This window comes from Struthio camelus, chromosome 8 (genome assembly GCF_040807025.1).
Source record: "Struthio camelus isolate bStrCam1 chromosome 8, bStrCam1.hap1, whole genome shotgun sequence".
In the NCBI taxonomy this organism is placed as follows: Eukaryota; Metazoa; Chordata; class Aves; order Struthioniformes; family Struthionidae; genus Struthio; species Struthio camelus.
The window spans coordinates 18186884-18210960 of NC_090949.1; the positions used below are offsets into that span (position 1 = coordinate 18186884).

The 24077-nt window shown below is 38.7% G+C and overlaps 1 protein-coding gene across 2 annotated transcripts in view; it reads left to right on the top strand.

Moving 5' to 3' along the window:
* The window catches only part of ABCA4 (ATP binding cassette subfamily A member 4), an 85097-nt gene that overhangs the window by 7384 nt on the left and 53636 nt on the right, over positions 1–24077 (top strand). The window contains exons 4-12 of one of the 2 annotated variants that reach the window (XM_068952393.1): positions 1761–1853; positions 6002–6095; positions 7129–7270; positions 9312–9451; positions 12193–12320; positions 17303–17500; positions 21602–21691; positions 22070–22310; positions 23807–23946. In XM_068952393.1, the coding sequence (XP_068808494.1) occupies positions 1788–1853; positions 6002–6095; positions 7129–7270; positions 9312–9451; positions 12193–12320; positions 17303–17500; positions 21602–21691; positions 22070–22310; positions 23807–23946 (1239 nt within the window). In that variant the 5' untranslated portion in view covers positions 1761–1787. Of the gene's footprint in view, positions 1–1656; positions 1854–6001; positions 6096–7128; positions 7271–9311; positions 9452–12192; positions 12321–17302; positions 17501–21601; positions 21692–22069; positions 22311–23806; positions 23947–24077 lie in introns of those variants that run through there. The other variant, XM_068952394.1, reaches the window with a different exon arrangement.

The following is a 24077-nucleotide window of genomic DNA, read 5'->3' on the forward strand; positions in this document are numbered from 1 at the left end:
CATCTGTACCATCAGGAGCATTTTTCACTTGCAGTAGTATGGTGTTGGGCAAGATCACTAAGCTGTGCGTTTTCTTTGTTCCCTTTAGCTTATATCTATTGAAGGTGGGAGGCTGTTAATTCCCAAAGGTCCATGTCTTCAAACCATCAAGTGTTAATCCATTACTCCCTATAACAGCAGTAGTTTCTGTAGCTAGTCTGACTTCCTGTGGTGCGCTCTTTGTAGCTTGAGTGATTAAGAGTTGATGGAGTGACATTGAAAATTGCAAAAACTGTTAACCTATGAAGTCTGGGAATGATCCAGGTTTTGGCACCATCAGTTTTGCATGTAAATTTTAGCCTTTCTGCAGAATTTATCACTTGTTATTTCATCACCTAGAAGCAGCACAGCCAATTCTAGCTCAGTTTGGCCTCAAATATCTTGCCCCAATCTCTTCCAAGTTCCACATGTTAAAAGAAATGCACGGTTTCTTTAGGAACCCTTTCCAGCAGGGTTAGTAAGGACTGGTGCCAGCCTTTCTCCCCTGTGCTGGCCTCTTCCTCCCTGGCGAAGGTCTAAATTCCTTTTCAGATCATAAAACATGTACCTGATCAGACAAAAATATTCTGACGTGTTAGCCAACCCTTGTCTCTTAAAATCGAACAAAATCTCCTCCAGTTAATAGTTTTTCTGCAAATGGAATTTTAGAAGAATAAATAGTGGCAGGAGGAGCACAACAAATCACATAATCCATGAGCAGCTCTACCTATGTAATTCTTGATAAAGGTTTAGGTAGTCTCCAGTGATGGGAGGCCCTGCAGCCTTTCCACACGACCAATTCTATTACTTTGTCATTCCTATCGTTAGAAAGTACTTTTCAATTCCAAGGTTGCATCCTCTTTTCTGCAGTCTCCCAGTTATTAACCAGTTATGAAGAAACTACTCTACAAGTATTTAAATTCTATAAGGCAGGTATAAAGTAGGAAGTCAATACAGGTAGCAAATTCAAATTCAAAGTTTTCTTCATTTTTGAACAGGTCTCTGTGTCTGGCAAGTATATATTTAGACTTATATTTCCAATTTTATTTTTCCTTTTGAAGATAAAAGTTGATATTGGTAATTATAATGAGTTATGAACCTGGAAAACAGAGCACAAAATGATCTTAGATTCTGTTGTATCCCTACTTAAATATCCTAGGAGTTGCAGAATTAAAAGCATAAACATTTGAGATGCTGTTCTTTAATAAAATCTCAACAAAAAGAATGTTCTTTACAAAACCCATTCCAAGCTGTGTTAGTCAATATACACCTATACACCTGAATGGAAAGCCTAATTCTATCTTTATTGCAATAAGTAAGCAGCTTATATTAAACTAGCGTCCCACTGTAAATCCATCCTTTCTTGAAAACATTAGTTTGAAAGCACAGAGTTAATCTGATAAATGATGCAACAATTAACTGCTTCCACTATTTGCAAGTCTATGTTAATGGTTGGAATGACTGATAATGCCATATTTTCATTCCAGGGAGATACTTTTCTTCTCTTATATTTGGACACTGATAAATGTCTCACAGGAAACAGCCTCCAAACAAAGGAAAACCACGGTTTTTCATGTGTAATAGTGCATCAAGTGCAAAATTAAATGGTGCAGACAATGAAAGGAACTGATCTGTATGATAAAAATGTAATCTTACAAAAAGAAAAGAAACTGAACAGTTATTTTGCTCTGAAGTGTGTTTGAGTTGTCAGCTAAGAAATGGCAATATATTCTTCACAACAGGTTAACCAGTACTGTTGATATAGAAAAATGAGCTTCTTCAGGCAAGTCAGACTTCTGCTATGGAAGAACTGGGTCATCCGGAAAAGGCAAAAGGTAAAATCTTCGTCTTTGGATTTCAGCTTTAGACAATACAGTCCACCAAACGAAGCTACTAATATGTTTATCAACATTCAAAAATCACAAATTCCTCAAAGAATCAATGGTGTTCTTGTATAGGCCTTCCAGCCTGGGATATACTCCAGTGACGTTTGCAAAGCTGCTCTTTACAGACAAAATATAGAACAATTTGTTGTATTGGGTTTTTTTGACAAATAGTTCAGAGTACCGGGAAAATGGTTATGGGTTGTAATGTTTTGGTATGTTCATATAAAAAGATTCTCTGTCAGTTGATGTGGGTGCCGTTAAGGGAAATTTGTTTCCGAACCTTAGATTCACTTTCAAACACTCAATTGCTTTTAGATATGAATGCACTTAGGGGCCATAAAGCTTACATTAAACTTTTTTTTTTTTAGTATGGTTGAATGGCATCATAAATAAACTAAGGCAAAAATCAGAAGTATTTTAAATCCTTTCAAATCCTTTTAGATCTTATAACACTTTGTCTTAGATTAGAGCACATATGTCTGTTACTTGTTACCTTATTTCATCCTTGCTCATTTCTCTTTAGGCCAAATTTTCATAGTCAAACAAAACCTTAAAACAGGGTCTTGGTCATTTGAGGTACTGTGACTGCCTCTGTCCAGCTGGTTTCCAGGCAAGAGAAACTCCTTTGAGCTCCTATAGAGTTAGACTACCCATTATTTCTAACTAAACATAATAACTACAGTAAAACAGCTGTGAGGCTGTAAGAGTCATGCAAATAATTATGCCATAAAAAGAGAGATCCGTAGGGTCAAACTGAACCATGGGATGAGTTGAAATGCTTACCTATGCTGATGGGATTTTTTTGCTGGGTCATCATTGTGTTTGAAACCTGTATTTAAAAAAAAAAAAAAAAAAAAAAAAAAAAGATCTGATTCAGTTCTTAGTCAAAACAGGTTTAATGCACCTCCAGCATTTCCAGCTATTTTGCAGAGGGCTGAGACAAGCCCTTTAACATCCATGCTAATGTGAAAAATTTTTTTTTGGTTAACAGTAATAACAGAAATAACAGAACAGGTATTGTGTAAAAATGCACTAGCCCTTTTGTCCTCTTCTGTAACTCCTGCAGATCTTGAAATCACTAGGATGAGTCTTGTGATCACAAGTTCCAGGGTCAAACCATTATCTGATTTGCTTTGTAGACAAGTTGCATCTCCCTTCTTTCATAGCTTTCTAGTTGATTTTCTCCCACAGTTTAGATTGCCATCAAGAGAGGATGCACACAACATTGTCAGCTCATGATTTAGTACAGTATAAAAGTCACTGATTTGCATTTTAGTTAACTTACACCAAATATATGGAGTCCCCTTACAAAGCTAAACTTAAGTTATTGGTTATGAAGGAGCTGTAGTGGTTTGGTTTTCAAGTTCAGAAACGAACAAACACAAAAATCCACCTCTTTCTTGTCTTCAGATGCGTGTACTGAGAGAACTGAAAGCCACTTTTTTTTTTGTTTTTAATTTTTTAGTTAGTGGATATTTATATAAGCCTTCAGTATTTTCCATGTATGAAATACTGTTTAACTTGAGCAAATCTGCTCAGTTATTTGACCCAAAGTGCCTGCTTGGGTTTCAGGAATTTCCTTTTTCCTTTCTTCCTACCCCTCCCCCCCGACAGAAATTTAAAAAATGCTAACTTCGAAGGTTCCTGGTATTGCCAGAGATCTTTCTGTGATGATTGTTCCTAGCTTGTAAGCAGGGTGATTTAATCTGTAACAGAGAAGTATTTTCTCCACTCTGTCTGGATAGTAAAACAAACTAACCAAATTATAAAACTGAGTCAGTACAAATTTTTTTTTTTTTTTTTTTTAGTAAAACTCTCCTCTCTGTCTACAGAGAAGAGAGCTCCGGAATATTTCAGAGAAGGAAAGTAGCCAAAACAAAAATCCATAGGGTCAAAAGCAGCTATAAAATGTGTTTTGGGAAAATTAACCCCCCCCCCTTTTTTTTTTTTAAAAGATAACCATTATGCAGTACCATTTAAGGCATACCTACTCTTCTGCCCAAATTCATCATTTAGTCTAATTCAAAAGGGGAAAGACTTCACTCCAGAGTTAGCAGCTCATACAGCCAGTTTAAGCTGGTATATTAAAATGATCATATTGCAGAGTTCACTCCATTACTGGGTCCATCTGGGTATTACAAATCTGGGTTGCTAGGACTTCTGGGTGTTTACCTCTGTGGGCTTGTGGGCTGCTCTCTGGTCTGTTCTAGTGAATTCTGAGATTCCATGTGTGTTGTCAGGGAAAAAAAGTATTTCAGGAAGGTGTGAGAGAGCTAACAGCACTTGATCTGTCCTCTTCGCATTGTTTACCAGCTTGAATGAAAGCTTCCCTTGTTCTTTAGCCTTCAGTCCCATCCCAACTAGTTAGCTCAAACTGAAAGGGACATTAAATTCAAGACTGAGGATTTTGTATGTAGCTGGGAATGGGATAAGAGCCAACATCTGAGCAAGAACACAGGTTAACTCTGTAGCAGAAACAATAACGAAGGGCTCTACCCAGTTCTTAGACCTCTGACTTGAAGAGCATGTAGAGCCTGTCCCAAACATCTTACTAAATGGATGTCAATGGGTGTTAATCAGACCCTATGACCACATGAGCTCCCAAGAAGGGTCTGTAATGCTGTATCCTGAGGTATGCACAACAGCTGTCAAGGAGAAAAGCTGGTGGGTTTCCTAGCCTAAACATTTAGTCATCTCCAATCCTTTGCTGCTGGCAAGATTTTGTCTAGCTTTAAAAGTATCAGGCATGCATAACTTCCGAGGGGGTGGATACTTTTTTTGTTGTTACTCTACTTAAAAAAAAAAAAAAAAAAAAAAAAAAAAAGCCTAAAGACGAAATGCGTGAAATAAGAAATGGCTGCCTGGTGAAAAGCTTTCTACCCTTTGGCCATAAGTATAAGCTGTGCTTTGTTAAAGCTAGAAGACAAAGTTACAGTGGAAAAAACAGGGTAGTTCCAAAAACCTGTTCTTAATTATTCTGTAGATATTTTTCACCCTGCATAGCTCAGTCTGGGGCGGGGGGGGGAGACATTCACATGTGACCCATCTTGTATCTGGCTTCGCTGCTGTACATACTATTATATATTTGGTGCCTGGTGGGGGAGGTGAGAGGAGAGGAGGCAGGCAGGGAAGGAGGGCTTTTCTGTGCATGTGCTACAGTGCAGGATCTGAGGAGAGTCTGTCCTAGCTCTTACAGGGAGAGGGGGAAAGAAGGAGAGAAAAAGGAAAGAAATTTCATGTGGCTGGATACAAAAAACCACAGCTGGTCCTCAGAGCCCAAACCCCATGTCACAGAATCAAAGGGCTGTAATTTCAAACCTCTGCCAAAACACACAGAGGCAGTAAAACAAACAGTAACACAGGAGTGGAGGAAGCAGCCTGAAAACTAGGCAGGATGTTGCTCTGTGGCTAAGGCAATGCCATTGATTCTCTGTCATGGTGAGCAGCTGATAGGTGTTCTAAGTATATTGAAAGATAAAGGGATTAATATGACCTTAGATGGAGTCTTATATGTTACAAAACAAGATGTCTGGCTTTAATGTATGCATGTCTACCTTTATTAGAAAACTGATAGCGTTGAAGTGAATGTTGACAAAAGGAGGCATTAGTAAAGATTAAAGAATTTAGGCTTATGCTAAGGCCCGTTGTAGTTACCTTTGGGTAAGCAAGCTGCACTGACAATCCACTAACAAGCTCAGCATTGCTAAAACGTATGTAAAAGCCTCTTTTTTCTCTTTTGTATCCAGTTCTTTTCTTCTGCATTGCTGTTGAGTCCCCCACTCTGTGCAATACCTGTTTAGACTTTTATTTGGTCTATTGGGGGTTTAGCACTACCTTCTTCCTCTTCTTACCTCATTCAGGATCCCTAAATGTTTCTTTAGCAGGTCACTGAGTTAATGATGATACTTGGTGGAGGTCTGATGAAATTCTTATTGTTTCTGGATGCTCTTTCAACGTGATGGAAGGGGGATACCCTCAGGCATGTGCTGCACTGAACGTTGCTGCTGTGGGAAAGGGCCTCAAACATTTAGTCCCCTGATGACTATGCGTGGTTTATATGTAAAACTTATTTTGAAAGGATTTTTCCTTTTTTCCAGCTTCGTTTTCTTGTGGAGCTTGTATGGCCTCTGTCATTGTTTCTTGCCCTTGTCTGGCTGAGGAAAGCTAATCCACTGTATCGCCAACATGAATGTAAGAACATTTGAGACATTTCAATATCTGTGCTAGTAATGCCTAGAAGGTCTCGGGCAGAGATACTGGTCCCTGTTTCCCAGGTATTATTCCCCAGTGGCAGAAGGACAGCCTTTGCTGCAGGTAGTTTTTTCATTTAGTCATTTATAGACATAGAATGACCTTTTTAAAAAAAAAAAAAAAAAAAACCACCTCAAATTGTCCTGTGGGGTACTCCGTGGTTGGATTTAGATGAGGGCTCAAGATTCTGTCGAACTGTAATTTCTATAGTTATGCTACTGAGAAAATACTGCCTTGCTACTTATTTAAAAGAAGGCAGGGAGGGGCTAGGTCAGTATTTATTTTAGTAGAAATAGCCATATAGCTTGGGTCAGTAATTTTCAAAAGTTTTGATATGTGAAAAGTTAATTTTCCAGTGTAGGAGTGGACCTTAGTGGAGCAAATATGAATTTTATACAATAGGCTTCTTTTCTTAGTTGGTAGTAACCATTTACTCCTTTGGGGATGTGCAAACCAAAGACCTCAAGCTACAATTGTACTGAGAGGCCATGAATACTGCTTGCTTTGCCAGTAACCCCAACCCCCCTTTTTACATGCTACTGCTGAGGTCTCATGCTGGAGAGCTCAGATGGGCTATACTTTTGCAAATCACACCAGAATTCAGCATGTTTAGTGTAGAGGCTACATAAATTACTTGATTCTAGAGATAACAGGTTTGCTTATTTAGCCAGCTTAGTTGTATGTATTATCTCAAAGTTATTTCAGGAAATTTTGAAAGCGTTCAGCACTCCTATTCCTGTTGACAAGAACAGTGGTTTTACCACTAGTCTTCATAGGAGCAGAATTAGTCCAGTGTTGATTACTCTTGAAAAGCCTATACAAATTATTCAACTTTTTGCTTAGTAAAAGAGAGATCTTTATGGTTATCATGGCATTTCTTGTACAGTGATCTAACCCCCAATGCTTTTTGGGTTCACACTGGAGCATTAGTAAAGACACCTAATTCTTCAAATTTTGTGTTTCCATACTCTAGGTCACTTCCCAAACAAGGCAATGCCATCTGCAGGAACACTGCCGTGGTTACAGGGCATCTTCTGCAACATGAACAACCCTTGTTTCCGCAGCCCTACCCATGGAGAGGGTCCTGGTGTTGTGTCCAACTACAACAATTCTGTGTAAGCAGAGCTCTGTGTGAGAGACTGGGCTGCAGTATAAAGGGCCTATTAGGCAGCTGCTGACAGCCTGCCCTTGGTACCTGCCAGGTATTTCTTGGGCATGAATGATGTGGGGAGAAAGGATGGAGTATCCTCAGCCTGCTCAGAATGGTGCCTCAGGGTGCTGAGGGATATTTTATAGAACTGTTCTGTAGTGTGAATGAAAAGGGAGAATGGAGCGTCCAAGAAGTCTTCAGAGTACAAATCTGGAAGAGGAAAGCTTTCAGTTCTAGCACAGATGTTTTTATTTCCAAAACTGGTCAGCAAATCCAAACATAGCAGCTTATGGTAGGCCTGGGTTTTTCTCAAAGAGTTCAGTTCTACTAGTCTCTAAGGAACATGTTATTCATAGCACAAAATCCATCCTTTCCCTTACATACTGGTTAGTGAATATCTCAGGACAAAGTCTTGTTGATATAAGACTATGAAATTCTTAAGCTGTCTTTTCTCATCACTGGAGCCATTCCTACTGAATTAAGACTCTGATGAAGTAGCAGTGAAGGAAAATCTGCACTGCTACTTCCCATATTGTTGCTTCCCTGTCTTGATAATGTACTTAAGAGGCTTCAATCAGTTTAGATACTAAGCTTTGTATCTGAAGCTATCTTACTAACAAAATGGGAGGTTATCCTGACCATTCAGTGAAAAAGAGCTGTGTGAGAGCTTTAGTGCATTATTTGTTACAGCTGAGTCATGAAAGACAGTGCAGTAGACAAGGGCCATTAGAGTGAAGAGAGGGCAATTGCAACGTTTTGTTAAAATAGACACAAAAATGCTCCAAATTCCCCTTTGCAAATACTCCCCTTTGCATTATCTAAAGATAAAAATTTATGAGCCAACAATATCAAGGCTATCAAAGCTGCAGTCATATGGAATTTAGTAGCTTGGAGTTAACCTGGCATTTTACCTTTTATTCCTAGTGAACAGGATTTAAAATAGTTACATTTCTTGTGGAGTACAGTCAGTCACACAGTAAAGCCGAGGGGCTCTGTTTTCTATGTGTTGTAGCTTTTCCAGGTTGCTTATTACAGTCCTGACTGTCCTTTTGTGAGTCAGAGTAAATTCAGTGCATTACAGAGGAAGCAAATACATTGTGTTTTCTGAAAGAATTTGGTCCTTCCTGTTTGCTGTTTCCTGTAAGCTAAAATAAGTCATGTATTCTGAGAGTTATCATTCTGTGTATGGAAACACGTAACACACTTAAAGAAATGCAGTGCTTCATGACAGGTATATGTTCAATCTCAGCTTTACTGCAAAAGGAAAAAGAGCCTGTGCCAGATGAATTCCTAGATGTTTGGCCTCTACTGCTGCTAGTAAGAACTTTCCTTGTACTTGCTTACAAGCATAGGAACTGACTACAACCTTACTTGAACCGCATCTTCTAATCCACAACCATCTTAAGTTGTAAATGGTTGCCTATGGCAAAATTGGTCACTGCTGTTTTCCCACCTCTGCCAGACAAAATGTTTTGAAAGGACCTACAAGCCACTCTGACATTGGAGGGGTTTTAAATGAGAGAGAGAGAGAGAGAGAAAGAAAGAAAAGGATTCTGTATTGGAGTTTTTCCATGTCCCTTATCCAGCTGAGCAGGGCTGCTTGTGCCCTGAATGCCCCATCCATCTGCTAAAGCTGAGCCTGAACCAGAACTAGAGTATATTTGCACCATAGCTGTGAGGTGAAGGTGGTTTGGGGAAGGTCCTGTCTTCCCAGAAGATCAACATGGCTAATAAGAGAGTAAAGATCATGAGAGATTTCTTTCACTTCTGCCCCACTAGGAACCCTCTCACACCTTCTGTGGTTTCTCCGAAACCTAGCTCAATATCACAACACCTGAAAGTGCTTTGTGATCACCACAAAACTGAGCTTTAATGTTTCAAGACTGAGGACAAAATAATGTATTTTTTCCTCATCCCTAGCACACAGAAATTCAATTTTTTTTAAATGAGAAAGTTTTTGAGTCGTCATTCTTAAATTATTATTTATTCCTTACTTCTCATTTCAGCCTTGCAAGAGTATATCAAGACGCTCAGGAGCTCTTACTGAAAGCCCCTGAAATCCATGACCTTGGCAGAATCTGGGAAGAACTGATCATTATGACTCAGTTTATGGAAACAATGAGAACTAATCCTGAAAGAATTGCAGGTAATTGTTTTGTCTATATCCTTTGGACTATTGGATTTTTCCTTCTGAAAGCTGACTCTTACTTTGTAGAGACTAACAACAGTTATAACTGTATGTCACACCAGGCTGTCACTCTATTTACTGTTAGAGGGTAAGTTAAAGCTCATTGTAAACGGTAGTATAAAAAAGCACCTTTCACGTGAGCAATAGGAGAGGCATTCAGCTTCTTTATACAACCAGCTACCTTAAATAACAATAGACAACACTCGAAACAAAAAACATGGATATCTCACCACCTAAAATAGGACGTGTGGATGGAGAGATTTCACTATTATAGTAGAAGTAAAAGCAGTAAGAAAGCATCAGTGGAAGATGCAGAATTGAAATGTTAGGAGCATAGCCCAGAGAAGAGAAACTAAAAGAGAGAAACTTTTTTGTTTCAAGTGTTAGCTGAAATAGATTTGGAACGGTGAGGAAAGAAACACTTTTTTGTTGTTTTGATTATTTCTTTGTTTAGAGGGAAGAGACACTGTACTCTTTTTATAAACAAACAGGATTGCAAATTATGACTCCATCAATTTTTTACTTAAACCACACTCAAAACACTATCCTGGGAAAAAATAGGGAAAGGGCTAATAATTTTAAAATTCATATTTGGGCTTTAAAATGTTTTAGTAAAAAATATGAAAAGATACTCCCAAAACTAATGATATAAAAATAGACTGGCTTTGGGAACTGATCTCTCTCATCTTCAAGTCCTTAGCCATAGGAATAATATTCTTGTTAAAATCAAATATTGTGACCCTGCATACATTTTAGGAAGAAAATGTGTATAAATCATCTGATATATGTGCTCCACTATCTCACTGGAGATTTCTAACTAGAAGTTAAGAAAGGGACTATTTAATTATAAATAGTGGGAAGATCAAAATGCCCCAGAATGCAAATAATGAAAACTCAAGTATAATCTGAGCTGTATTTTGGAAGCAGCTATAGAAACCAAACCTATCTCTTCAGAAGTGATGGAAAACAAAGCACCATGGGTTTGCTGCATAGAGCCAGAAGGCCATACCCCATGGTTTTGGAACTTGCCTTTGCATCCCATATCAACTTCAGCAGTCAGAAAACAGAGTATATTCCTCCCAACTCCTGTATAATGCTAATATGGATTTAGAATATTTTTTTAATATAATTTATTTTAAAAATAGATATTAGAATGTCCTGTTGCATAAAACAAAGTTTAAAAAAAAAGTCAGTGCTGAAGTGACACCTCTAGTGACAAAATGTGAATTTTTTTCCATATAGAGTTATTGCAAAATTGACTGCAGAAGGTCTGTGCATAACTCGCTATTATTGCCTGTAAGAAACTTGACAACTTTGTTATAGCTGCAAAGCTGAACAATGAAAAATTAACATACGTCACAAGGTCGTTCATTTTCCTGGTTCCTTCAAACAGATCCATCTCTTGAGTCCTTCTTCCTCCTCTTCCCACTCCCACCCCTGCATCACCACATTTTCTAAGATGTATTCCCGTAGTCTGTGTTCTCCTCCACAGTGCCTGAGTACTGTGGAAAAAAAGAGAACATGGGAAAGAAACAGGTCCCCGCTCTTGTTTTCAGTGTTTAGTATTTGAACAAATACGTGGAGAGGCAATTGCTGAAGAAGTCCTGCTAAGCCTCTGCTACCCCAGGGCAGACCATGCTTGATGCAGATGAAATTGTAAAAGTCGTCAAACTCTTTAAGACTCTACTGAGCTCAAACAAATGGAGACTTACAGCAACAAATTTGTGCATGGTTACATGGAGATGTCCAAAGCTACATCCCTCCTGTCAGTGTGGTGTCTGCTGCTCCTATCAATTTCAAATTCCTGTTTCTAAGACTGGAAGTGCATTCCTAACCTATGTGTGGTGGTGCTATGTGGACCACTTTAGTAAAGGCTGTAGTATTCAAAAGACGTGAACCACATCCACTTTCCAAATTTTCAGTTGGACCATACTGAGGCAGAATTCTCACTAATACCGATTCATAACAGAGGAAAGGTTTTTTTTGTTTTTGTTTATTTGGGATTTTTTTTGCACCACTGACTTTAAGAGCAGCAGTATTTTGAATATTGCTTTTGATGGATGGGATTAGTGAAATTTGGTGGCCTTTCATGTGTATTTAGCTTAACAGTGGGTACCCTTTTAGTAGTGAGTTTGGCAGTTTTTAGTTTAATGGGTAATATAACTATTAAACTATAAATCATCAATGCTTCTCTGAGGAAAATATGATGTTTTGCTTGTGAAAGACTTTCAAAGGCCATTTCTGCAAAATTAAATAATCAGATTTACCGGTTAAAATTATTGACAGAACATGATAAATTAGCGTAAAAATTAATGGATTATTCATACAAGGTCCAGCAGAATGGAACCTCCACTGGGACACTAATAACAGTAGCACACTTGAAGCTGAATATTTAAGATAAAGCATTACTTAAAAAAAAAAAAAAAAAAAAAAGGCAGAGACTTTCAAATGCAACAAGAAATGCCTTCAATCCTTCCATTGCTGGAGTCCTGCTGAGCAGGAGTGTTCAACACTTTCTGATAAACGCTCCCCAGTAAAGGATTGAAATCATTTTGAATTTCAAAAATCATTGTGGATCCCATTCTCACTACTAAACATCTGAGCCCAAACATATATATTTTTGCAGGTTTAAGCCAGGGTTTCTGAAATTATTTAACTCACTTTGTGTCATTCATCTCTGCACTCCTTTCTGCATCCAGGAAGAGGGATACGAATTCTAGATATTTTGAAAGATGGGGAGACTCTCACTTCCTTCTTGCTGGAAGATGCTGACCTCCCAGATGATGTTGTTTTCCAGCTTATTAATGCTCAAGTGCGCCCTGAACAGGTGGGTAGAGTGTAAGAGCTACAAGCTCTTATCTGTGTAGAATGTAATCTCTTGAGTTGTATATGCAAAGTAGCCTCACTGAGGGCCTTGTGCCTAGAATTTCTGTTGCCTTGTATGTTGTTTGCACCAATTCCTCCCTCATTTTTGTGGATTTGGAGGAAGGGGTGTTTGTTTTGTCTTTAAAAAAACATATTGAAGATGCATTAAATAGAAGTATTTGTCTATTTAGTTGTCAAAACAACTAAACAAGCATCAAAAAATGATGCTGCCAAGCAATGAATCTGTCCCCATGATAAAAGACTTGGCACAGAAGTATAAAGCAGCTGTGCACCATTTCAAGTCAGCAGCCCTGGTGAATAGCTGCAGAGAACTTGAGGCTGAAACATTTAAATTCTCCTCCCCAGTGTAAGCCGAGTAACACAGTGGCTTTATGGGATTGTTTCACATTAATAGGTGAGAGCGGAAGAGCAGACCTACTTTCTTTCCTATTGAGTAATAAATCTACTGCAGCAAATTCGCAGTGAAAACTGCAGGTCAGATCACTCCTGAAGCAACTAAGCAGGGAACTGTGTTTAACAAAGTCCAGACTGTCTGTGCATCTGCATGTACTGGTGGCTGGGAGCTCTGCAGGGATTGTTGTGTTCATGAGTGAATGGTGTTGAATCAGAACTCTGGAACAATTTCTTTCTACGCTGCATTAATGTGTAGGTGGAAGGAAGGGAATAAACGACAACACAATTCCTCTTTTTCACCACCACATGAAACCCAAATACTGGAACTGCGTGTGTCCAGAAGGAGAGAGGGGATTAATGGACTTGCATTTGGTTCTTTTTGGACAACAGAAATTCCAGCTGGTGTGACTAGGAGCCAGATTGCTTATCTGCTGTATTTCGGGCTAGAACTAGGGAAAGCCCTCCCCTCTCCTCACTTTGTCATGAAGCAATGCCACAAGACCATTTCACACCAGTCTAAATTGATATACCCCACTTATTTTCACACCTCCATATCAGCTGAGATGGTTGAAAATTTGTTTCCTTACTGCTCATGACAAGAAGTAGGTATATAAATAACCTGTTGGGCTTCATTTCCCCTTTACCCCCCAAACCTTTTCTTCCTTAGAGGTCTACTGCACTGGGAGAACTACATGCTGCTGACTGTGGTAGTCTGTATTAGCTTCCCAGTGGCCGCCTTTCATCTACTATTGAAAAATCTTTGGCTGCCAGTGTATGGCAGGACTGAAGTGTTTTCAATACCATCACTTTAAGTATGACTGAGACCTGCTGGAACATGGTGTCTTTCTACTGTATTTTCTGGGCTGATGTTGAGAGAGATGTAGTTCTCTCAATGCTAGAAATTAAAGAAATTTGAGCACCGATTAGAGAGAAAGCTGGAGGAGACCTGGTGTTAAATACCACTTTTACTGTCCTATTGTGAAGTTTTATTGTTAGCACTAATCACGGGGCTACGAGATCGCCTCACAGCAGCTGATTGACAGTTATGAGTCCTTCCTCCAAGAGCAAATGAGGCAGAAAACCTAATCTCATAGTTTTCAAAAGACTGTTAAAGAATTATTTTCAATAGGAACAGGGCAGTTGCTCTTCTACAGGGCATAAATCACTTAACCCTTTTAAGCATTACTGATGAATCCAGCCCAAGTAACTTTCTTATGGTCAGTTGAGCTAGAAGTAGCAGAGCCATGACTAGAACCTAGATCTAAGTTTGTCTTGAGCCTTAGCCATGACGCTTCGTCTCCAGTTCTTCCTGCTGCTCTACCCTCTATTCACTTGCATATTGCAGTTCACTTTCTCTTCCCCAGCTCTGATGGAATAGAGCTGATCAACCTGAAAGCAGCTTATTTACAAGAGCCTGACTGTTGCCAAAGCTGGCTGCAGATCTAGCTCTGAGCAGCCTGGGAGTGCAGGAAATGACACAGAAAGCTGAAAGCTAAAACTGATCCAACAGGCAACTAGCTGAAAAAATAATTTGGACTTCATCTTGCCTGCTTTGGCCAAAAAGTGACATGTTAAAAAATATTAAAGTTTTCCTCTAAGGAGCTGCTTTTTTGAGTCGTTCTAAGATAAGGATAAGAGGCTGATGCTAAAACACAATAAAAAGTTCAGGAAAGATTGGCAACAGCCCACCCTACCGGAAAAATTGGAAGGGCGGAGGTTCGATGTTTTTCTAATCCCATCTGTTCGTGGACATTCTTGAAATGCAGCAATGGTTTGTAAATAACTTTATGGTTCTCTGTGTTTAATCCTTGTCAATGATGTTAATGTCACAGTTTCCTCATTTCACAAGTCAAAACAAAGTTCCCAGGCTGCCTTCCTGTGCAGCTCAGCTTCGTTGCAATTCACACTGCATGGTGAGGATCACGTACAGTTAAAAATGCTGCTTCTTTCTCACATAAATTCCCAGAACTGTAGTGACTGAGCAGTTAAGCAAATTTCTTTGTTTATATCAGACCAGTTCAATCAAACTCAGTTGTTCTTGTTTGGGACAGTTTGAGATTTCAGTGTTTTAATGCAAGCTAGACTGTATCCGTCAATTGCATTTCCTCTTCTTCATTCTGCCTCTCTCTACACTGTCTAACTTGTGTTAAAAATGCAGCATATGTGCCCTGTCAGTGCATCGTTCTTAACGTGAGTTTGGGCTTTGCTGTAAAGTAAGTCTCACTTTCTCAGTAATACTTGCAGTGGCAGATTCCTCTGTAAGGGAAATTGTGTGGTGGAAAGGCACTATCTGAGGCCATGCTCCATTGATTTGTCACATTTAATGTCTGAAAATTGATTATCAGTGTTGCTGACTGGGCTAAAGTACTTACTGTGCTACATCTACTTAGGGCAAAATAGTCCCTTGCAAAGAGAAAACCTTTACTTCCTATGCTGGCTGGACCAATAGTTTGGACTGCATGTATTCTCAAAGAACAAGCAGGACTTTGTGTATTCTCAAAGAATAAGCAGTGGTGTAAAGGATGAGAAAACTGACTGGAGATAATTAGTTTAATTACTGTAGTGTGCTTAATTTCACAAGTGACCTCTTTTAATTTGTATTATACCTTCGAACTCTCTAAGTATTTGTTGCGTTACTTGTAGTTAGACTCTCTAGTGCAGATGCAATTAATTTTGCTAATGAAAGAGGCCTTTATATTGGCACAGCTGTAGTGATGGTAGGGACTATACCTGTCAGGTACTTTTACTAGACATTCACATCCCTCTCTGACATAGCTATTTTGATACAGCATCTGTGTGAAACTCAGCCTCTAAAATATATATATATATAAAATAATAATTAATATAAATACATAAATAATATATTAAAATATATAAATAATAATAATATAAATATATATAAAAATGTAATGTACACACACATATATACACGCACACACATACATGCACATATATGCATGCACACATACATGTACATACACGCACACACACACAGAGCTCCAGGTGTGTTACGGTGCACTGTTTTGTTAGGTGCAACACCATAAGCTAAAATTCAGGGCAGTTATAGTACACAGAATACAGTACTTTGCTAGACCTCTCTTCTCCTGCTTTTCCTATCCTGGATGCTGACTCCCTACAGTTACAGTTGCAGTTTTGCTGATGGCTTCTGACATCTGAATGATTACTTAGTGAGTAACTCCTCAAAGCCTGAATCCAGTCTTCAAAGCAACTCATCTCATTCTTTTAGATTTTTAAATATTTCTCTTTACAGGCCTCACCAAACAAGTCTCAGCTGCTAATTGTAGGAGATTTGCAGGTATAAAACTTTGATAATGTTCAGAATCTCTTGAATGGTCTTGTTAATTTGCTTAGAAAGGAAATAAAAAATGCACCTAAATCTGACCTGCTGTAGGTTTGATGTGTTCATTTTGATCCAGATGTCTGAGGTGTAGAATCCTTGGGAGGTGATTTTTCTGTAGAAAGTTGTATTCTATGGAGATTTTGTCATTTTTTTATATGCGATTTTAAAAATTAATTTAACCTAATGATATTGCGTCAATGCACATTTCTCGTTTGTCTAAAGTTGTTTGTCTCACGCTGTAGGCTTTTCGAATTTTCAGTATTATGAACTTTTTCTATACAATTTGAACCACTAAAGGAAGTGAACAGAGGATAGGAAAATCAGCTTATGAACAATTTCCAGTACCACTTTTTATTTTACTGCCGTGTATTCTGGCCATTAGAAAGCAAATAGAACTGAATTCTAGAACTTCCAAGCACGTTCCATTGCAGCAATATAGATCCCAGGTAAATCTATTAGTTTCTGTGGAATTATTCTGTATTTACATTAGTTTAACTATAAACCAATCTGTTCCCAGTGGTTAAGCACTAAAGATAATTCTTTTCTTCAGTTCCATGTTTATATTAGAACTCCTAATCAGTATGTTGGGTGCAGTGTAATGTAAAAAGGCTTTTTAAAGTCTGGCTGTATGCCAGCACACAGTGAAAATGATTAGTGGCTGTGGGAGGAACATTGGCGTAGAAGAATCATAACTGAAATAGTGAAATGAAGCTTGATAATCAGTGGAACTGGCCTTCTCTCTTTAATGAGCTGACAACAAAAACAACCATAATAAATAGAAAGATAGTGATGTGGCACGTTTGGTTGGTCCTGGAGAAGCATTTTCAAGCAAGCCATAGCTATCCCTCCTTAACCATAACGATGGGTGGTGTGGCATGAGGTAGGCTTAGATGACAGAGAAAGGGGAAAAAGGCTCTCAAGAACTTTGCAATGAAAGGAAGAATCACTAGTGAGAAGATGAGGAACCTGTCTGAAGGTGAGGAGATCTAGCATAACATTAAGTGAAAGTGGTTCAAGAGTTGCTGCTTCAGTTGACCACATCCTCTTGCAATTCATGAAAACATTAGTAGGTGCTGAAATCAAGGTATGTGCTTTTGATAAATCTCTCGTTGTTCCTGAGAAGTCTGAATGTTCAGCAAGAGTAAATGAAGCATTGTTTTTGGTTGCAGTTTGCCTATGGTGTCCCTAACCTGACTCTGAAGGACATTGCTTGCAGTCAGATGCTCCTGGAACGCTTTATTATCTTCAACAGCCGAAGGGGCCTTCCTTCTGTGCACAGGGCCATGTGTGCCCTTTCCCAGGAAAGCCTACAGAGAGTAGAAGATGCCTTGTATGCAAATGTTGATTTCTTTAAGCTGTTTCAGCTGGTAAGTATTAACATAATCATCCTGTTTTATGTTGTTATTTTCCAGCTGATATTTCATTCCCCTTCAAGAATTTTCTTTGTAATACATCACCAGGGTTCCAAGCTGTCTTGGATTATTTGTCCCAGCAAACATAAGCTTGGATGGGTATAGATGTCCAGTTATTAACCTGCCATCAGTAGGACGCTATGCTGCTCTGAGAATGCTTTAGGATGAAACATGAAATTCACAGTACAACAAAACTAAAAGAGCCAAGTGCAATTTTAAAATAGGAGAGCATAGCACTATTATCTGGCCTTTTCTATCTGTATAACAAAATAGTGTGGTAATACCTAGCCTGACGTTGCTGAAAGGACTGAAAGACCCCATACCCTATCCTGTGCTTCCTCTGTCCAGCATATTCAGCAGGCTGTCTATTCTGAAGTCAAAGCTGTGACTCAGCTTGTGCTGGGATACCCAGCTGTGCTATAAACATCAGCCAATTTTTAGAAGTGTACTTTCATCACTGTTTCTATAGCTTTCCCTTACCTCTGTTCATTTGTGTTGCCTTTCTTTGTGCCATTTCTGTTTCTACTGTGTCCCTCTTGATATAAATTCACCATAACTGCACCCAGTATTCAGAATTTGCATGCATCATGAATTTCTCTAATGACGTAGTGTATTTTTTGCCTTTCCTCTCTGTTCTTGCCTAATAATTTCTAATATTCCACTCGTCTTCTGACCACTGAGCTGATGCTTTCAGAGAATTATCCATAAAGACTCCAAGGCCTCTTTCCTCATAATAGCAAATGTAGAGCCCATCACTATATATATGTCCGAAGTGATGGTGTTCCCCATGTGCATGACACTGCAATTCTCAACACTGAATTTAATTTGCCGTTTTTCGTCTTGTAACTTAATGTCATGAGATCATCGCATTGGTGGTTTGTTTCATACAGCAGGCAGGATATATGAGCAGATGCTAAAGTTATATAGAAAGTATTGATCAGACTCATCTGCTACAATAATGATGTAATAATAATGTAATATCATGATTAAGTTAATATGGCTTAAATTCAGTCTTGAGTTACGCAAAACAGGGGAACAGAAGATGCCAGAAGTTTTAACTGACACACAAGCTGAATCAGAGTACTGTAACATTGGCAGTTACTACTTATGCCCATGTGTTACTGCCAGTCCTGATAAGAATCTGTGGTCAGCTTCTGACTATTTTCGGTTTCTAAAAATGTGCTTCACATATTTTAATATATCTGGTGCTTGTCGACAGTAGCAGAGAGTTATTTCTATGGTACCTTTAATGTAGGCTTTCAGCACTTCAGAATTTCATGTAAATGTGCGCTGCACTGTCCAGCTCTAGAATTAAGCTGCTAACATCATGACTTTGCTGCCATATCAAAAAAAATGGAAAGATGAGATTTGATGAAGCAATTGTTCTTGTTTAAGCAAAAATAGACCGTTGTGGGAAATAGGAAGATGTACCTGAAACCAAAATTAGGAGGTGTGAAAGGCTGGGTGTTCAGATGAAGGTTTATGATCTGGTCTGATACTGCAACAAGATCTATCTGCCAAGAGTTCCCCTATATGATGGAAATTTGTTGTTGGAAGGGTGTTCATAGCATCATTCCCAGCATTCCCAGTGGTTTTAATTTGCACCCTGCTGTGGGTGGGGAATATCTTTTCCTGATGCCTAGCACATTGAGGCCTCCAGTTGGTAGAGGCTTTCCCACACTGCCATCTTTATAAATGTTAAAAAAAAAAAAAAAAAAAAACTGTTTGCTTTTTCAAGACAAAAGTCCCTCTTTTAAATCCATTTCAGTTACTTTTATAAGGTAGGCTAATATAAAGGTATAAAAGGTAGGCTGTGCGTAAGCATTCTTTGCCACAGTTGCTTTTGTGATGTACTTCTCCCCTACCATGAAATAAATATTTTGTGTTACGTTTATGATTAGCATATTCAGGTATGTACATGCATAAACGCACACTCAAATCCATCATGTGTACATGTATACCTCCATGGCTTGTTGCCAGAACTTAAAGCAGCTCACGGTTTTGATAGCAAGACGGAGACTGAAAAATCAAGCCCCCTTCCTTTACTCTCCGGTTGGCTCAACTGCAGTGAGGAAATTAAGCTTTTTTCTGAAACACTGCTGTTATTAAACCTGCTTGTTTAAGCTTTATTTGAGACACTGAAGTTCTTTAAACCTTAGTAAATGTATGAAAATAGAGCTTTTTAATGCCTTACTGTCTTGATCAGTGTGACTACATGCACTTGATATGTAAGCAAGCGGAGTGTAACTCTGTACATAGTTGCATGTGCAGAATGAATCTTCATTCACTTTTAAAATTGAACTTCTACATTAGAAATACCTGTGTATTCCAGGCCAGGTAATTTCCTGCACTCTTGCACTGTCAGACCCTCTCTACTGCATGGTCCTCAGGCTACAGTTGTACAGTATAACCAACCACATATCAGAATTTGTTTTTAGAGCTCCTTAAGTGAGTAGGCCTCATTTTTAGGGTGGGCAATGGATTGGGTATTCCAGAACTGGCCGTTTTATTGGCCCAAAGAAACTCTTCAGTTTTCATGTTCTTCCTTTTTCCATGACATGATATTTACTTCCAGGGATTATGAAAGCATTCGGATAAGCAGTTTGGGGAAAGCTTTCATCCCATGCTATGCTGAGAGGTTATGTACATTCCTGACTGTATGCTGATATTTAGGGGGAATGAGTGCATGATCTCTGCTGATCCTTCTTAACGTGTTCTCTTGAACTTGAGTATAAATTTTATTAGTAGCATTTCTATTTAGACCTGATTCATACTGAATGCCTACTACAAGAAGTAAGATTTAGAACTAAATACGTACAACTTTGCTTCTATTTCTTTTTTTTTTTTTTTCCTCCTCTAACTACGGGAAGGAAGTTCTTAATTCCATATATACTCTAAGCTTTTCTCTGGTTTGCTTTGTATTGTTTACAACACCTGTTGCTCAGTTTCAAAGGAGCTGGGTAAAGACAAGTGTTAAAGAATCCAGTTTAATCTATGCAGAGACTGGTTCTCCGCAGGGGCCACAGGGAAAGCATGTTTTAACTCGGTGTTTGTGTATACTTCCTGCCTGGACTGCAAGTGACAGATTGGAACATACTAACATGAGGTTTCCATAAAAACTCTTGCATTGTGATTCCCTGCCAGGTACCTACACAGTGCAGCTGTCTTCTGTTTTCTTAATTACCTACTGACTGGAAGGAATTGCAGGGAACCAGCAAGGTGTACAGCTGCAGTTTTGGGGAAATTTTTTTAGGATTTGATCTTGTAAATTTTACAGTCTGGCTATTTAAAAGTCCAGCTTTATATTTTGTAATACCCAAAGAAATAGATGCTTGAGAAAGCCTCAGAGTGCTAACTGCTAGTGCAAATCTGGTTCTTGAGACAGCTGACAGGGATGCAGTGCTGGAAGCACAGTGGTATGTGACAGCACGCTGTGGTGGCACCTGTTTCTTAAAACGCCAGCAATAACTGAGGTGTTAGCTTCTAGGGGAAAGGCCATTGGGCCTGTTTGCAGAAGCGTGGAGGATCCTCTGTCTCTGCCATTTCTGACAGACATTGAGGAACAAACTGTCTCTGAAATCGGGAAGTCTCATGGTTGTAAAGTACTACCAGGTATTTTGCCTCTATGGCAAGCAGGGGCTTCTGAATCACAGTGCTGGCTAAATTCAGAAGTTAGCAAGAGTCTATACATCTCACTGAAAGATGAGCCTCTGTGAGAAGCAGTTCCTCATAAATCCTAGTTCCTGCATTCCTTCTCCACTTCTGTAACTTTGTCATGACAGGCTTAGGTAAGCAAAACAGATCCTAAGTTGTATTTTCAATGGCCTGTGACTGTTTCAGCTTCATATTAGTAAGAACAATTACTCAGGCTACTGTGTGAGTCTATGCACAGGCAATGGATTTGCGGTCCTGCAGAACACACAAGGCAGTGTTCCAAATAGCTCAAAGCACTGGCGCTAAAGAGCTGCTATCACAGGATTTTCTTCACTTAACTGTAATAGCTGTTGTCATGTAGAAGCTAGACAAATCTCATCTGTCTTTCTGACATGTTCACAGCTTCCCACTGTGTTGGACAGAAACTCACGAGGGGCTGATCTGAGGTCCTGGGGGAGGGTGCTGTCTAATGTTGCCCAAGCAGTGCAAGAGGTAAGTGATCTGATAAGAGATGGGATTGCTTTTCTGGGCAGTGCATGGTTCTCCTTTTCCTTTGTGCCATTTGTGTTCCAGTTACCTGCTTTATTGGAAAGAAAATAGACTTGGTTGGGAAGAGATGATTCATTAGAAATTCATTTTTAACTCAGTACAGAATGGGTGTAGACATTGATGGTTACAAAGCTTATTGATCCTTTCAGGAAAGGCATGAGAGAATAAAAACTGAAAATAGTGCGTATGGCTAGGACAGAGGAGATAGCAGGACCAGGTTCTGACTGCATCTAGACTTTACCAGTCTGGGCACAACTAAGACCTCTCCAAATACTTTTCTCCTTTAAGCAATTGCAATTAATAAGTCTTGTTTTACTACAGCTAGCCAGGAAGCCAAGTATTCAGGACCTTTTGGTGGTTCTGCAACCGTTTGTTCAAGATGGAAAGCCAGAATCCTTAGGCCACTTGGTGAACTCCCTGTCTGATCTTTTCTGTGGCTACCCAGAACAAGGTGGATCCAGAGTGCTTTCCTTCAACTGGTATGAAGATAATAACTACAAAGCTTTCCTGGGGATTGACACCACAAAGAAGAAATCCAGTTATCGTTATGATAATACAACCAGTAAGTTTTTTCACCAAACCTTCACAGTGTAGACAGGTGGGGGTTATGTTAGAATACTAGCATTGCTTTTACAGAATAATATTTTAAAGCAATTGATTTGGGAAATTAGAGACGATTGAAACTATTTTACTTCATCTTCATTCTTGGACGCAGAGAAGCCGTGGAATTGAGAACCGACTGAAATACATGTTAACTTTTAATAGGAGGGCATAAAATCATCATAATAGTTAAGGTTGTCTTATTTTCTAATATCTTCTAATGCTATTGGACAGGACTAGATGCTCCTGAAGAAGGTTCAGGAAACTTCTTAGTGGAGTATTCTGAAATTACTTTTCCTCAGGAAAATTTCTTTGAAAGTCTATCAATTTGATTTATGACCTGGAGCACAGGAATTTTTAAGTCTCTCCTTTTAAATAATACTTAATTTAATATATGGCGGCTGTTCTCTTCCTGCATAAAAATATACGTATCTTGTAGCAATGATTTCTACAGTATAATTAAATCTTATGTGAAAGTATTGGAATTTTAATCTGTTTTAATCAGTTTTAAATTTTGTTTCTTCAGTTTCCTCATTTCTTGCTATTGTACTAGGAGAGATTGCAAAGAGTAACTGATTTTTCTTTTCTGCCATTTGTTATTTTGTCTCTTTATTATGCCTCCTTCTGTCTGCTGTTTAGTTTTCCTTTAGACTGAGACCACCAGCAATTTTTGCTATACCAGCAGCTGTATCATAGCCGGTATTGGATTTCTCTGTTGTTTCTGCTATGACAGATATGGTTGTCTTAAAGTACAGGCGAGCCTTTTGCCTGTAGAGGCACTCCTACCCTTCCCCACTCCTGTTGATACTTGGCTCTGTTCATGTTTGAACCTCCACAAGGCCTCCGTTTCTTCAGCCAGGAAACGAAATATTTGAATGCTGTCCAGGTATAATACTTACTAGTACATTAGTAAGATGGAAATGTTTACATACAAAGCGTTTAACCCAAATTATTGTAGGATCCAGTTCTGAACACTTCCAGGGCTCAACAAGAGTTTGGTTCCGAGCCTGCTGGATCTCCAGTCCAGCATTTTATTTTGTGTGTGCATTAACCACTGATAGGTGTAAAAATAGTTTCATATTAGTATCAACTACCATGCAAGGAAGTTAAGTCATCAGAAGAAAATCAACTGGAACTAAAAGGTGATCAGAGGGATATTGAGCTCTCTAATTTCTTTCAGTTTGAAATACGTTATAAATAATAGCAACTTTTGAATGGTGAAATTTGTTTGTTTTCTCTTCTATATTCCCTGAGGTCTATTTTGCAACTCTAAAATCTACTTGGTATTCTTTTCCATTTCATTCAGAAGTTGTAGTTCTTCACTTCAAAATATGCTTAGCCTGTTCAAGTTTAAAATGCTTTAAACTGTCCACATTGCCAGTGAAAATCCCTGCAGGATGCTATGTATAAGAGAATTTGGGTAGAGTTACATAAAACTGTATTTCTGTCTGTCTTTAGCACCCTTTTGTAATGCATTGATCCAGAACTTGGAATCAAACCCTTTAACCAAAATAGCCTGGAGTACTGTGAAGCCCCTGCTGATGGGAAAAATTCTCTTTGCTCCTGATTCACCTGCTGTACGGCAAATCCTAAAAAACGTAAGAAGTTCTGAAAAATATATATATAAAAATATGATATAATATTATATACACACACACACACATATATATTTTTTTTTGTATGTAAAAATAGCATCCTAAAAGACTACTTCTGAAAAACAAAGGCCCAG